Source organism: Diospyros lotus, chromosome 2, assembly GCF_014633365.1.
Source record: "Diospyros lotus cultivar Yz01 chromosome 2, ASM1463336v1, whole genome shotgun sequence".
Classification (NCBI taxonomy): domain Eukaryota; kingdom Viridiplantae; phylum Streptophyta; class Magnoliopsida; order Ericales; family Ebenaceae; genus Diospyros; species Diospyros lotus.
This window is the reverse complement of record NC_068339.1, coordinates 21,253,033-21,267,869: the sequence shown is the minus strand read 5'-3', so window position 1 is coordinate 21,267,869 and position 14,837 is coordinate 21,253,033. Positions and strand designations below refer to the sequence as shown.

The following is a 14,837-nucleotide window of genomic DNA, read 5'->3' as shown; positions in this document are numbered from 1 at the left end:
ATTTAACGGTTTGAACTACATCTCTTAATATGTAACTTAGTTGAGTGGCTGCAATCAGTTTGTGTTCATTTTCTGCTTGACAATGCCATAGTTTTTTAAAATTTTGAAATGAAAATGATGTTTTCCAAAGAAACCTTATGTACATTTTATTCAGTGAATAATAATAAGAAAAATATTATCAAAAATATTTTATGAAAATTTTGTTGACGAATGGGGCAGGCATAATATTGGGTCCATGGGGATGGGGGTAACTTCTCAATTATGGGATGTTTATGTATGTTATTAGCCAATCATGATTTATTTTATTTAAAATTTTATCTAAAATTATAAAAAAAATAAAATATAACCGTTATATGTTATTTAATAATTTTATCCGTAAATAACACCAATTACCCTTCTAATATATGCTATTATTAATTTTATACTATTATCAATATGTGATGCGACTTGTCGGGATAAACACTGCAACTACATCAATCCCCTTCTTGTGCAATGCATAGGGGTGAGCAGCAGTTCGGTTAAACCGAATTAATCAAATCGAACAGACCAAATTGGTCGGTTCGGTTCGATTTTTTTGATAAAATAATTTAATTCGGTTAATTTGGTTCGATTTTTTATATGAAACGGTACGGTTCGGTTCGGTTTGCAATAATTTAATTTTCAGTTAAACCGAACTAACCGGTTAAACCGTGTGATTTCAGTTCAACGCCCCCCCCCCCAAACGAAACCGACACAAACACTCACATTCCCCCCCTCTCTCTCTCGCTATCTCCCCCCACCCTCGCCTGTGAGTTCTTGTGCTGAGGGATAACCGCACCCCTCTCTCTCTCTCGCAGGCGATCAAATCGAACCCTAACCCTCGCCTTCATTCGAATCGAACCTTAACCCACACCCGATCGAATCGAACCCTAACTCTCACCCCACCATCCCTCGCCTTCGTTTCTTCTTTTCTTTGTGCTTGGACGATCGACGAGGGCTTCCAAGATCTGGGCCATGGCGGCGGTGCTAGCAGTGGCGGCTGCCGAAGTGGCGAAGGGGCAATCGGCGACGACGACGTGTGCTTCGAAACTCGTCGACCAAGCCCTTTTTCTTCTCAATCGCTACAAGATCCCCGACGACCCTCTTGCGTCAAAGACTCAAAAGTACACTATTTATGATTCAGTGATTCTTGTTCTGGAAAATTTTGATTGGGAAACTTTGGATATTTCCGATTCTTGTTCATTTGTTTTGGAAACTTATTAGAGACTAGAAAATCGTTTTGGTTTTATGTTCGGTTATACTAGGATTATCAGTTATGATCCCAGATTGGAAACTCTCTGCCTATTGTCGATTCGGTTCGGTTATCGGATTTGGTTGTTCGGTTATTTTGGTTTCGGTTAGTTCGGTTATACTAGGATTATCGGTCGGTTCGGTTCGGTTATTAGAGACAATTCAGTTCAGTTCGGTTAGTAATTTTTGGGCAGTTCGGTTCGGTTATAATCGATTGCACACCCCTAGCAATGCAGACTCAGCTTTGCTAAGTTTGTGAATTTTAATGATCAATACAATAATTTTAACATGATGTTGACAGATAAAGACACAAAGTTAGACAATTGACATAATTTTTAAAATTTTGATGGTTAATTCATAAAATTTTAAATTTTTGATAAATCTGCTAAAATTTATTTTATCAAGAATCTTATTTCTATAAAATATTTTATAAGAAATAAAATAGAAACTAAACATTTTTAGATAAAAATAAAATATATTTTTATAAACGAAATATTTTAGATAAAATTATAATGCAAAAGAAAAAATATGTTTTTTTATTTTAATTCTTTTTTCGAGTTACCAAATGGATGATGTGGCAAATTAGTAGCATATCATATGAATGATATAGATTTCATTGCAGCATACTCGAGTATCTACTAAAATTACCCCACGGTATAAATCAATTGGTAAAAGAAGAATACGCTGGGGTCTTGCTCTCTGAGTGTTTAGGTTCCATATTCAACCCTTGATCAAAGAAGAAAGTCTAGCAATTAGAGGTAGCTCCAAAAGTTTAAAGAGTGTTCAGGTTCCATATTCGACCCTTAATCAAAGGAGAAAGACTAGCAATCAGGGGTAGCACCAAAAGTTTAAAGACTCGCCATGTTACCCTCACATTTGTGGAAAGAGGTTGGGGGTTGAATTTGGCTGCTAGGTTTACTGATTTACATCTCTCATAGGAATTATGGGGTCGAGTTACGAGAGACGCTCGTAATGGTGCATTAATAAAAAAAAAATTACTTAAATAATGTCATAATATACTCTAACTGTTTATTTACTAAAATTTGAAAATATAATTGTTAAAAGAGCATTTAATGCGCGCAGAGTTAACTTTTCAGGCAAATTCAGTTCATTAAATGTGATCTGATGGTTCCTCTCATACAAAAGGAATGAAATTTGAATTAAACTCTCAATTAATAATCATTACTTTGCATTTTGGAGAGAATGTTCCCCATAGCAAATGCGGACATGCTATTATCCATTGGTCAAGACTACAAGGCATTAAAGATCCCAAACTATATATAAATACTTAAGTGATGCTCGATAATTAGTTTAGACACTGAAGGTGATACAAAAATCGAGCTGATCTGAAAATTCTCAAGTAACCATTCAACCAAAAGAGATCTTTTCAATTATCTTATACATTCTTCGTCTATGTAAAAATGAGAGAGTGTGCGCCTTATTTTCTCATCTTTTAATCTCTATATTTGTGAAAACCTGCCTTTTTGGTTATTGTTATGTGCTTTATTATAAGCTTCTCAAATTGTTTTAAACCTAACTTGTTGTGAGCTTTTTTGTGATTAATGCTGAGCCCTAAAAAAGTACTTGTAAAGGTTTTAACTTATCATCTAAAAAGTTATGTAAAAGAGGTTCTACCTAGAGGTGTCAAAAGGGCCGGACGGCCCCAGCCCGTGATGGGCCAGGCTTTGGCCCGACCTGTTACTGTTCAAACGAGCCGGGCTGGGCAAAAGAAATTGGGCCCACGGCCCGGCCCGTGGCCCTTATGGGCTAGACTCTTATGGGCCAATAAGGCCCTTACTCATTTTTTTTTAATTTTGTTATTCTTTAGTAATTATTAATATTGGATACTAAAAAATTTAATTTCACAATATATATAAATAATAACCATCAATTTATTTAAAATTTTTAAGTTAAATTTTTTATATATTTAAATTATAAATAAACATTCTTCTTTTTATATGTACATTATTTTTCATATCAATTCACAAGAAAAATTATAAGGCATATAGAATTTTGAAATATAAAATAATGAAATAATATTTAAAACTTAAGGATTAAGATAGAAAATATTTTTAAAAGAAAAAAATTAATTTTTATATATGTATTATTTTGATATTTATATATGTATATATTATATGTATTATTTTTTAAAAAAATTATTTTTAAAAAAAAAAGGGGGCCGGGCCCGCTAGGCCCTGTAGGCTAAGGGCCCGGCCCGGTCCGACCCCTTTGTAGGGGGGCCGTGGGCCGGGCCGGGCCCTATCCACGGCAAAAGGGCCCGGACTCGAGCCCGACCCAGCCCTTTTAGTAAAAGGGCCGGCCCAGCCCGTTTAAAAAGCCCGTGGGCCGACTCGGGCCGGGCCGACCCTTTTGACACCTATAGTTCTACCTAATCTTGTTAAAAGTTATATAATAAGTTAGTTGAAAAATTCTTCACGATGAATTAAGGTAGTGGATGTAACCATGTGGTTGAACTAATATAAAGGATGTGTTATGCATTTTTTTAATTCATTTATTTTTAATAAATTTAAATCTTATTTTTAGATGAACTTAATTCACCCTTCACTTAGGCTAACGATTCTCTTCAAGTAATATATGATATGAATCATGACATGGGTTTCATGTTATCTATTGACAATTTATTTTAAAAAAATCTGATCATTTTTTTTTGTTTTTATATTTTGCCTAAACATGTGTTGAAGCAAAATAGAACTAAAAATAGAACTTAAAAGACAAAATTAGTAACATTTTTTATTTTAATTCCTTCTATTTTTTGTACAAATTAAATACAACTAAAAAGACAAAATTAGGAATAAATTTCTAAGGCTGGCCAAAGAGAGTTGAGCAGACATTTTGGGATATAAGGAGGAGAAAAGAGATATAAAAAGCAGAATAAGATCACTATTGTTAGAGACATAAATTGATTTTTAATTAACTTTATTTGCATATTTAATGTAATCGATTTTAAAATATACTAATCAATAGCCCCTTTTTAACTTTGACTATTTAATTTAGATATTTCTTGAATGTTAAAATGTATCTAATTAGTCTTTAGATTTTTTAAAATTACTCAAGACACTTTTAGAATTTTAATCCTTGACAAGGCATTGTAGTTAATTTTGTTAGTATTGGGTCATAATGCTAGATTTGATGATGTCTAGAGAGTGTATAACATTTGGTGTATCTTATATATATATTAATGTTAAAGTTATTTCATTCATTGCTATTCAATTTTCTGTTTAAACGATTCCCTAGATTTTTTGTCATAGATTTTATTTTTAAATTGTTAAAAATATGTGATGAGTTTCTCTACTAACAGAATTTTTTAAATGTTCCTCATTCTTAGATTTTTCAAATGAAAACTTTGATTAATTAATTACATATCAACATGTAAATTTACTACTTTGATTCGTATGAGATATACTAATGGTAAAGGGTGGTAAATGTAACACCCTATGTTTAGATAAGGTTGCCACGTAATTTTAATAAGTTTAGAATACTGAAAAATTAAATTGATAGCAGTTACAAGTACTGAATCAATTACAGGGAGTGTCTCGAGGTAGAATTATCTAAGAAAAATGATATGGTTTCGATAAGCGTTCCGAGATAGAATTTATGGTATCGAAAGAAATCTGATCGGGAACAGTTTTCGGTACAGCTAAAATGTAGCTGCCATTTAGACTGTAAAACCGAATCGTTGTAAGAGGCTCCCGAAAAATTAGCGGAACCCTAGGGGGGCTTCGATTTTTCGTAAGGATCAACCCTTCAGTGATTTCGGGATGAAACGACAGCCCGGTGAGGACACTGGGACGGAATTGCCAATATCGAGTAATGTTGAATTATTAATTTTGTGTTTTCGATATTTTAATGTCAAATAATTCAGTGTTTGAGGATATTATCATAATTAGATAATTATTTTAATAAATATAGGGTTAAAATTGGGCATTTAAATATATATTCATTTATTATAATATAATTTATATGTAATATATATATATATATAATATGTGTGCGTAGCAATTTGGGCGCCCTTGCCAATCTCCATGCCCTGCAATTCCCAATCACCATGCTTTGCAAATGATTGGAGTAACCTTCACCCAAGAGAAAAGCTATCTTCGATCCCATGCCTCTGCCAATTGATGGCTACCACTTGAGTGACCTTCACGCAATGTACTGTTGTCTCATGCCTTTGCTATAACAGCCCACTCCTTTAGGGCGTGTTATGCCTTAGGAATTTTTTTTTTTTTTTTTATCTTTACATTATCCTGAAATTCCCTAAGACCTTATCTAGTGCGAGATATCTACACTAAAAATAAATACAAAGCGGAAGCTGAATCAAACCTGCTCATACTAGACATGACATTCATTACAAAGTTAATTCATAAGCGTCTGACAATAAATACAATGTACATAATTCTTAAACTACTCATATTACAACATAACATGGTACATTTACTTGCCTCTCGACGTCTCGCGTCACTACATCTCACCAATCTCGGAATCATCTCTGCAAGTCCCGACTGGAACGTTGAATGTTCCAGGGGCGAACCCAAGTTAGATGATGAACCATCTAAGTAAGGGTACATAATGCTATATCATGAGTGTATGCAATGTCTTTCATCATAGGTGTCAACTGCACCCCTCATGCTACCTACCATTTTAGCGGTCACCTCTTTCGAAGCCGGGGTGTATGGGTGCACCCTTGGTAAAGCAGCGGTGCCAATTCGTACCCCCTACGGCCTCATATGCATGTGATCGATAATATCAACGTGTATTTATGCATTTCATAGTCATGTATGCAGTTTACGTGATGAATACATATCAAGGCATGTCAATATGATGAAATCATTTTCGAGGAAACATAAACCACTTACTAACCAAGCATTTTCCGTAAAACTAACTTTAATTGGGGAGTACCACTTACCTTTTCAAGCCTATCGAGCTACCTCGATATTTGCACCTATCCCGAAGTGCGTGCATAGCCTCAATTTGCGTGCCAACCTCAAGATTTGCACCAATCACTTCAACTTAAGCCTCAAAGCATCCTAATCACCATAATTATTTAAATAAAAATTAAAACCTATTTTTCCATAATTTTTGACATTTTTTATAATTTTCTCTCCATTTCTTCCTATTTTTTCCTCAATAGAAACCTATTTTTTATAACGAGCTGAAGCCGAGAGTTGCAGGTGGTCGCGCGGGAGGCAGAGGAAGGAAGAAGAAGAAGAAGAAGAAGAAGAAGAAGAAGAAAAGAGAAGAAGAAAAAAAAAAAAAAAAAAAAGAGAAGGAAGAAGAAGAAGAAAAGAGAAGAAGAAAAAAAAGAAAGAAAAAAAGGAAGTTGCAGGCATGGCAGGGGCGGGAGGAGGAAGAAGATGAAGTGGAGGGAAAAGAAAAAAAAAAGAAAAAGAGGAAAAAAAGAAAGAAAAGGAAGAAAAAAAAGAAAAAATAGGAAAATAATAGTAAAAATCCTAGAAAATCCCAAAAAAGTAGGAAATTATGTTTCAATGATATACCGGAGATTTTGGTGAGAAAAATAGCCCAGGCACGCGTTTTAAGGATTAGAGCACGTATATCGAGAAAGTCAGAGATGCTAAGTTAAGGTAAGTAAAATTTCATAGAAAATTCCAGAAATTCAAAAATATTATTTTATGAATTATCGTAGTGAAATATTTGAGAAAATATTTTAGAAATATTTAATCTGAATTTATTGAGGAAAAAATAGGAAGAAATAGAGAGAAAATTATAGAAAATTCTAGAAATTATGAAAAAATAGGTTTTAATGTTTATTTAAATAATTATGGTGATTATGATACTTTGAGGCTAAAGTTGAAGAGATTCGTGCAAATTTTAAGGTTGGCACGCAAATCGAGGTAAGGCACAAATATCGAGATAGCCCGATAAGCTTGAGAAAGTAAGTGGTACTCCCTAATTAAAGTTAGTTTTATGAAAAATGCTTGGTTTATGTTCCTCGAAAATGTTTACATCATATTGACATGCCCTGATATGTATCCAACATGTAGACTACATCCATGACATGACTATGAAATACATAAATACACGTTGATATTATTGATCACTCGCATTTGAGGCCGTAGGGAGTACGAACTAGCACCGCTACTTTACCAAGGGTGCACCCATACACCTCGGCTTCGAAAGAAGGGGGCCGCTAAAATGATAGGTAGTATAAGGGGTGCAGTTGACACCTACGAGGCAAGACATTACATACACACATGACATAGCATTATGTACCCTTACTTAGATGATTCATCATCTAACTTGGGTTTTGCCCTTGGAACATTCAACATTCCAGTCGGGACTTGCAGAGATGATTCTGAGAATGGTGATATGTAGTAACGTGAGACGTCAAGAAGCGAGTAAATGTATCATGTTATGTTGAGTAGTTTAAGAATTATGTACATTGTATTGTCAGACGCTTATGAATTAACTTTGTAATGAATGTCATGTCTAGTTATTATTATATGAGCAGGTTCGATTCAGCTTCCGCTTTGTAATTATTTTCTAGTGTAGATATCTCGTCTAGCACTAGATACGGTCTTAGGGAATTTAGAGATAATGAAAAAAAAAAATATATATATATATATATATATAGTCCAAATTTCCTAAGGCATAACATGCCCTGAAGAAGTAGGTTGTTACACAATTATCTTATGTGTTGATGTGTGAGATATGCTGATGCGCTGAACCATCCATTTGCGAGGTTAGGATGTTCATTTTATGTAGTGTTGTATTTCTAGTGCATGGAAACACGTATTTATGGATAAGATTTGCCACCCTCATTAAGTTGAGGTGAAAGTGCTATATGGTCTACTGTTAGTATGACGGTAAAGTCGTTGCCCAAGGTAAAATGAATAATTAAGAAAAAGTACCTGATGTGTCATCTAGTTACACTGATAAGATTGGATACATAAGTTTGTGAATTTATCACTCCATGACTCTCGCTCGATCAAAATGTTAGGTGATGAAATGATTGTATTACATGGTAAAAATCAACTATAGTAGGTTTACAAATAAATAGACTTCGCTATCTTTTATATTATCCTGAGTCGTTGCTAAACGTTTATTCAGGACTATCATATTAACGTTTTGAAAAGATGAAGAGACTCTTGAGGTGGGTTAAAGTGTTTGATCAACATCAAAGGGGTTTAATGTTATCTTATCGTTATCAGGTGGTGAACTTAAAAAGTTACACATCAGAAAGTATGGGATCCTAAACTGGATCTGTGCAATTGTTATGTTCTCAATGTCATTAAAAGTTAATAGTGAGTCTTAACATGTCATTAAGAGTTAATCACGGGACTTGTTAAGTGTAACTCTCCGTTTTTCGAGTGCGTTATTACTTGGAACAATTCTGGAATAATAATTTTTTTTCTATTTAAAAACTATTGCTAAATCTTATTACTCCTCATATCTATCCCAAAATCTCCATACATTTATCTTGAAAGAGAATCATCATAAACATTAAATACGGAAACTAGATCGAACCTAACATCTTAACATTAATCAATAATCAATTTTTACATTCTCATTAACCATAAATAAGGTTATACATCATCATTAACTATAAATGAGACTATACATCATCATTCTTCAAAACGTTCAAAATTTAAAATAAAAGAACTTAAATACATAGGCTACATAACATACATTCAACTCATCATGCACTTTGCTAAGTGCCATTTCATGTCTCATTCATCTTCGTTTCTGCTACAATTTTTATCTGGAACGTTTGAATATTCTAGGGGCAAATCCCAAGTTAGATGATGAATCATCTAAATAAGGGAACAATAAACATATCTCGTGCATGAATGCAATTATGAAAAAATGTTTTATTCTTTTTCTTAGTTTGAGCCGACCGTACCCTATTGCTACTCCCCATTTTTATAGTCTTTTTACCAGGCCAAGGTGTATGGGTGCACCTTTGGTAGAGCAGCGGTCTTGACCCATACTCTCAAACCCTTATGCAATACATGATCAATATTATCATCGTGTACATATGCACATTTCATTATAGCATGTAAATGTAATCTACATTACATATTCACATCAAGACATGACAACATAATAAAATTATTAACATAAAATTGAATTTTGAGCAAAATCACTTACAAACCAAGCATTTTCATAAAACTAAATCCAATTACGAAGTATCACTTACCTTCTCAAGTTTATTGGGCTACCTCGATATTTGCGTCTTACCTAAAAATACGTGCATCGTCCTGATTTGCGTGTCAACCTCAAAATTGGCACAAGTCACTTCAACTTAAGCCTCAAAGCATCATAATCATCATATTTATGTAAATAAGTATTAAAACCTATTTTTTCATAATTTCTTGCATTTTCTTTATTTTTCTCTCTATTTCTTCCTATTTTTCCTCAATAAATCCAAACTAAATATTTCTCAAATATTTTATCAAATATTTTATGATACAAATTCATAAAATAACATTCCTAAATTTCTGAAATTTTTTAGAAAATTTTACTCACATTAACTTAAATTCTCAAGTTTCCTCGATATGCGTGCCCTAACCTCGAAACGCATGCCCGATCAATTTCCTAGCTCCAGACATATTTCTCAAGCCCCAATTTAAATCCTAGAAATTTCTAGGATTTTTCTATAATTTTCTCCATTTTTTCCATAATTTTTCTTTTCTTTTGTTTTCTTTTCTCCTCCTTATCGTCCTCCTCCTCCTCCTCTTCTTCTTCTTCTTCTTCTTCTTCTTCTTCTTCTTCCCTTCCCTGCCGACCACCGCGTTCGACCTTGCTGGCCTCCTAGGACCTCGCTGGTCGCTGCCATACCCCCCTCAGCCGCCCCTGCCGTGCTCGCCACCACTCGAGCTTGCAGCCATGGCCGCTTAGAGCTTGCGCGCGGCTATGGCCGTTTCCGGCTACAATTGTTTCCAGCGACGCCCTCGTGCGCTACCCTCAACTCGTCAACCATCGTCATGGCCATTATCAGCCTCCTGCGCACTGCCTAGCCCCCTCTCGTCGCGATGCTGCTATGGCTGTGACATGGTGCTGAAGGCTGCCATAGCTGCTTGGGGCTATGGCCGCCTCTTCCTCTTCTCTCTCTCTCTCGAACTCTTTCGGCCACTTTTTCTCTCAGACTCTCTTCTCTCGCAATAGCCCTCTCTGCTCTCATACATTTCTCTCCATCTCTAAGCTCTCTGTAACTCACACGCACACTACACATATATGTATATATATATATATTTATTTATATCTTCCACATCACATAATCATACAAATCTCCTCAAATCACTCCGGATTTTCTCAATCTTGTCTGCTAATTGCTTTCCAACTTGCATCAACTTTCCTTTAATTCTTGCGCAATTATCGGCCATAAAGATGCAAAGATGTCGGCCATCAAAATGCCCCTTCTAGACACACGCAAGGCTACATATATATATATATATATAACATTATATATTACACCAATAAAAAAATTACACATTTAAACCTTAATTGTCTCTATTTCACCCATAAAATTTTCTAATTGCAATTATATCCTTAAATATCAAATTAATTTGCATTATGATACCGAAAATTTAAAATTAATAACTCATGGTTTACTCGATAAGGACGATTCCGCCCCATTGTCCTCATCGGGCTATTGATTCATCCTGAAACTATCTCAGGGTTGATCGTTACGAAAAATCGGAGCCCCTTCAGGGTTCCGTTTATTTTTCGAAAGTCTCCTATGATGATTCAATTTTTTAGCATGAATCGAAAGTGTATTTTAACTGTACCGAAAATCATATCAATTTCAATTTATTTTAACACCATAAATCTTATCTCGAGATGTTCGTTAAGACCATATTTATTTTTTTAGACAATTACACTCCGGAGCATTCCCTGCAATCGATTCGACACTTATAACTGTAAAAAAATTACACTTAAGTGCTTAATCTTTTGATAATTTTATCTATGATTCACGTTAAAATTACTCTTGACCCCTTTAGAAAATTTGAAATATTATATTAAGTGTTAATGAATCACATGCAGCTAAACGAAGGATCATGCAGCGTGCAAGTCAAAACTATTTACTATTTCAGCAAACGATCGACGGATTTTTCAAGAGTTGAGAAAATGGTCGATCGCTTGATTAAGACTGTTAACTGGTTTTTTCAATAATTAAAAAATGGTCAACCGTTTAAAAGAAAAGTCGACCTATTTTATACTGTAGATTATATGCGGAAGTCTCGGGTGAAATCACATTTGCCTTATTAGTGCTTCCCATGTGGCATTTTTAATTTCAATTAATAATTTACTCACATTAATATTTAATAATCCTCGTCAATTTACTCTTCATTAAGTGTGTCAAATGATTTCTCTTTAACTCAATTAAGACTCAAGTCACGTCTTACTGTCTTAGAGAGGGAGAGAAATAATGGGAGAGAGACAGGGAGAGAAGAAGATGGAGCAGAGACTCGTAGAGGCAGCCATTCAAGGGAAAACGGCCTCACTGAAACAAATACTTGGCGAAGATCCGCTGATTCTTCGACGAGTAAAGATGGTTTGTTTCGTCTACACTCCTCTCCACGTGGCCGCGTCCGAGGGGCACCTGGAATTTGTCCGGGAGCTGTTGGATAACAAGAAGGCACTCGCCCGAGTGCTGGACAACCGGCGGTGGTCGGCCCTCCACCTGGCGGCGGCCAACGGACACGACAAGATTGTGGAAGTTTTAGTGGAAGCTAACGCCAACATGTGCTTGACTCTGGACGGCGACGGCAGAAATCCTCTGCAACTGGCGGCCATGTAGGGGCACGTCTCCGTATTGCATGTGTTCTTTGAGAAGAATCCCCATTAGATTCATGAGTTGCTCAAAGCCATAGATGGCGGCGACAACACCATCCTTCATCTGGCTGTCAAGACCAAGAAATTTGAGGTATTTCTGAGGCCTTTTCACTGTTAAATTTGGTCGTCATTTAAGTTAATTAGTTTGATGAATTTTATTTTATTTTTTTTTTATCTCCTAGTTGGGTGGGTATGAAGCGTCTCAAAACTGTTGAATCAGCTTTTTTATTTTTTAGCTAGGGCAAAGAAATGAATCAGCTTTGTATATTTTTGCTTCTGAATGATTGAATTAATGGAAAATTTTGTCTTCCGTTTAACTCACTTTTTCAACAGGGATCTTTGCGATCTGTTTTGACCACTTATAAGCTTTTTTTCGACTTATAAACTATCAACCTTATTTAGTTTTGCGAGTGGTAAAATTTCAAGGGGTTAAATATTACCGAACTTGTAAGTTATTTTACTAGCATTTTCAATAAGTTATCCCTAACTTTTTCAAATAAGTTCTTAGTAACTTATTTTGTTGATTAAGTAAATGACAAATTTGTTCTCAAATAACTACTATATTTCCAATCTCTATCCATCTCCTTCATCCCTTTGCCTCCCTCCAGCTCCTTCGTCATCATCGTCGCCTCTCATCTCCTCCATGGCGACCGTATCCCCTCCCAATCGACCTCCACCTTCTTCCCAAATTTATGCACCTTTTATGGTTGAATCCCTTGGTGAAAATCCGTTCTAACTCTCTAGGCCTTAAATACAAAAATCAAGTAATATTTAAATACCCATGTTTTTGAGTTATCATTCTATTATGGTCTTTGTCTTCGTTTAATTATATATAGTATCCTAAACCAGGGTTGGTGGCAAGTTTTATTTTGGCAAAGCTTTCTTCTCGTCTTACAAAGAGATTATTTGTAAGACAAGAACATATCACTTCTTGGGATCATTGGATATTACGCTATTCTTAACTATAAAATTATCACTCTCTTTTGTTTTTGTATTAAGCCACACTCTTATAGAAACTATTAAGTAAATTCTATATTTAAGACAAGATCGTCCATTCTAAATCCATAGGAATATTTTGGAACCCCTTCTACCATTTGCCTTAACACATTCAAAATTTTTATTCCCGCTATTAATTTGGAGCATTGCACTATAATAAATTACTAAGGGATAAACTCCTGGTTCATCTAATTTGTGGCTTTATGAGTCCAATTATACTTTAGTCCAGTGCAATATAATTAATGTTATCCTATTTAATCTAATTGTTTGAATACATACATTTATCATTTTTCTAGAAATGTAATATTTTATGTAGGTCGTGATGTTGTTGCTTGATAAAATAAAAGATCAAGTGAAAGCGACGAAAATTCAAAAGAGAGACATCCCCTTAAACACAATAAACAAATGCGGGTGCACAGCTCTAGACATTCTGGAGAAATTCAAATCTTCTGAAGTACAAGATTTTAAAAAAGTCAAGAAGAAGTTTAAAAGAGCTGGTGCCTTGAAAGCTGCTACCTTGAAAGCTGCTGCCTTGAAAGCCGAAGAAGTCAATCAGCTTGAGGGGCTATACAAGAGGCAGAATACGTTGATGGTGGTGGCGTCGCTTATCGCAACCGTGGCTTTCCAAGCCGGGGTGACCCCTCCCGGTGGTGTCTGGCAAGAGAGTGGAAGAGACAAAATCACAAACGAGATCCATATGGCTGGAGAAGCTGTGATGGCTTATAACCACCCAGAGAGATATACATTGTTCTTTAATGCCAACACAATAGGATTTGCGTCATCACTAAGCGTAATTCTGTTTCTAGTGACCGGATTGCCCTTCAAGAAAAAGTTGTTTACACGGATCATGGTGCTGATCATGTGCCTCACAGTTACAGCCATGGCACTTACATACGCTTATTCAATCATCGCGATCATCACCCCGCCAGAGAAATTGGGAACTGTCAGCCGTTCCATTTCTTTTGGGGTACAAGTTTGGTGCGTGGTGATCTGTGTTATTGTGGTAATCCACACCACTCCCTTGCTGAACAGGTGGTTGAAGGTCATCTGGGATATAATACGGCCACTGATGAAGAAGTTCATGGAATTCATCTCAGCGTGGTTGAAGGACAGCTGGGATATAATACGACCACTGATGGAGAAGTTCATGAAATTCATCTCACCTTCAAGTAACCAACGCCTACCAACTTCATCTGATGGGAATGAACCTCGACCCGCTCCAGCTTAATGGGAACGGGAACATAATTTGATCTATAATTAGCCTTATCCGCGAGTTTGAATTAGTGAAAGGAAGATGGCATAATTGATGGACTGAGTAGAGATCTCTTTTAGAATGTGTTAAATGTATTATTATTGCCTTCTAGTTCCTTTTTATGGAAATTGAATAATTTCTTCGAAGTCGAATCAGGTTATATATGTTGCTCTATTGTTCAGGAACTTGGTGTTTGGCTGTAAGATGTATCATTATCAGGAACCCATTCCTAGCTAGCTAGCTTGGTGTCAGTCACTCATGATTGTCCACCCTAAAAAGGATATGAAATCAACCAAAGTCAAAAGCTGAGTTATAATTGACGTGTACTATGTTAAGGTTGTCCGCGTAGTCAATGCTTTGCTCCCAAAACGATGGGAAGAACTGCACTAACACAATCATAAATCAGTTTCTTAAAATTTTTGAAATAAATTATTTTACAAAAAAGAAAAAGACGTACGAACCAAACAAAACTAATTAATTTTATTTGATGTAACGGTTTGAACTA

General features: G+C 35.4%; 1 protein-coding gene across 1 annotated transcript; it reads left to right on the top strand.

Annotated features, from left to right (window-relative positions):
* The first annotated feature begins 11,627 nt into the window (after positions 1 to 11,627).
* On the top strand, positions 11,628 to 14,517 carry LOC127794705 (ankyrin repeat-containing protein ITN1-like). Its single transcript, XM_052325951.1, has 3 exons — positions 11,628 to 12,037; positions 12,098 to 12,175; positions 13,397 to 14,517. Exons 1-3 carry the CDS (start codon positions 11,678 to 11,680, stop codon positions 14,306 to 14,308), a joined length of 1,350 nt encoding a protein of 449 aa, XP_052181911.1. The 5' UTR covers positions 11,628 to 11,677; the 3' UTR covers positions 14,309 to 14,517.
* Positions 14,518 to 14,837: the final 320 nt, after the last annotated feature.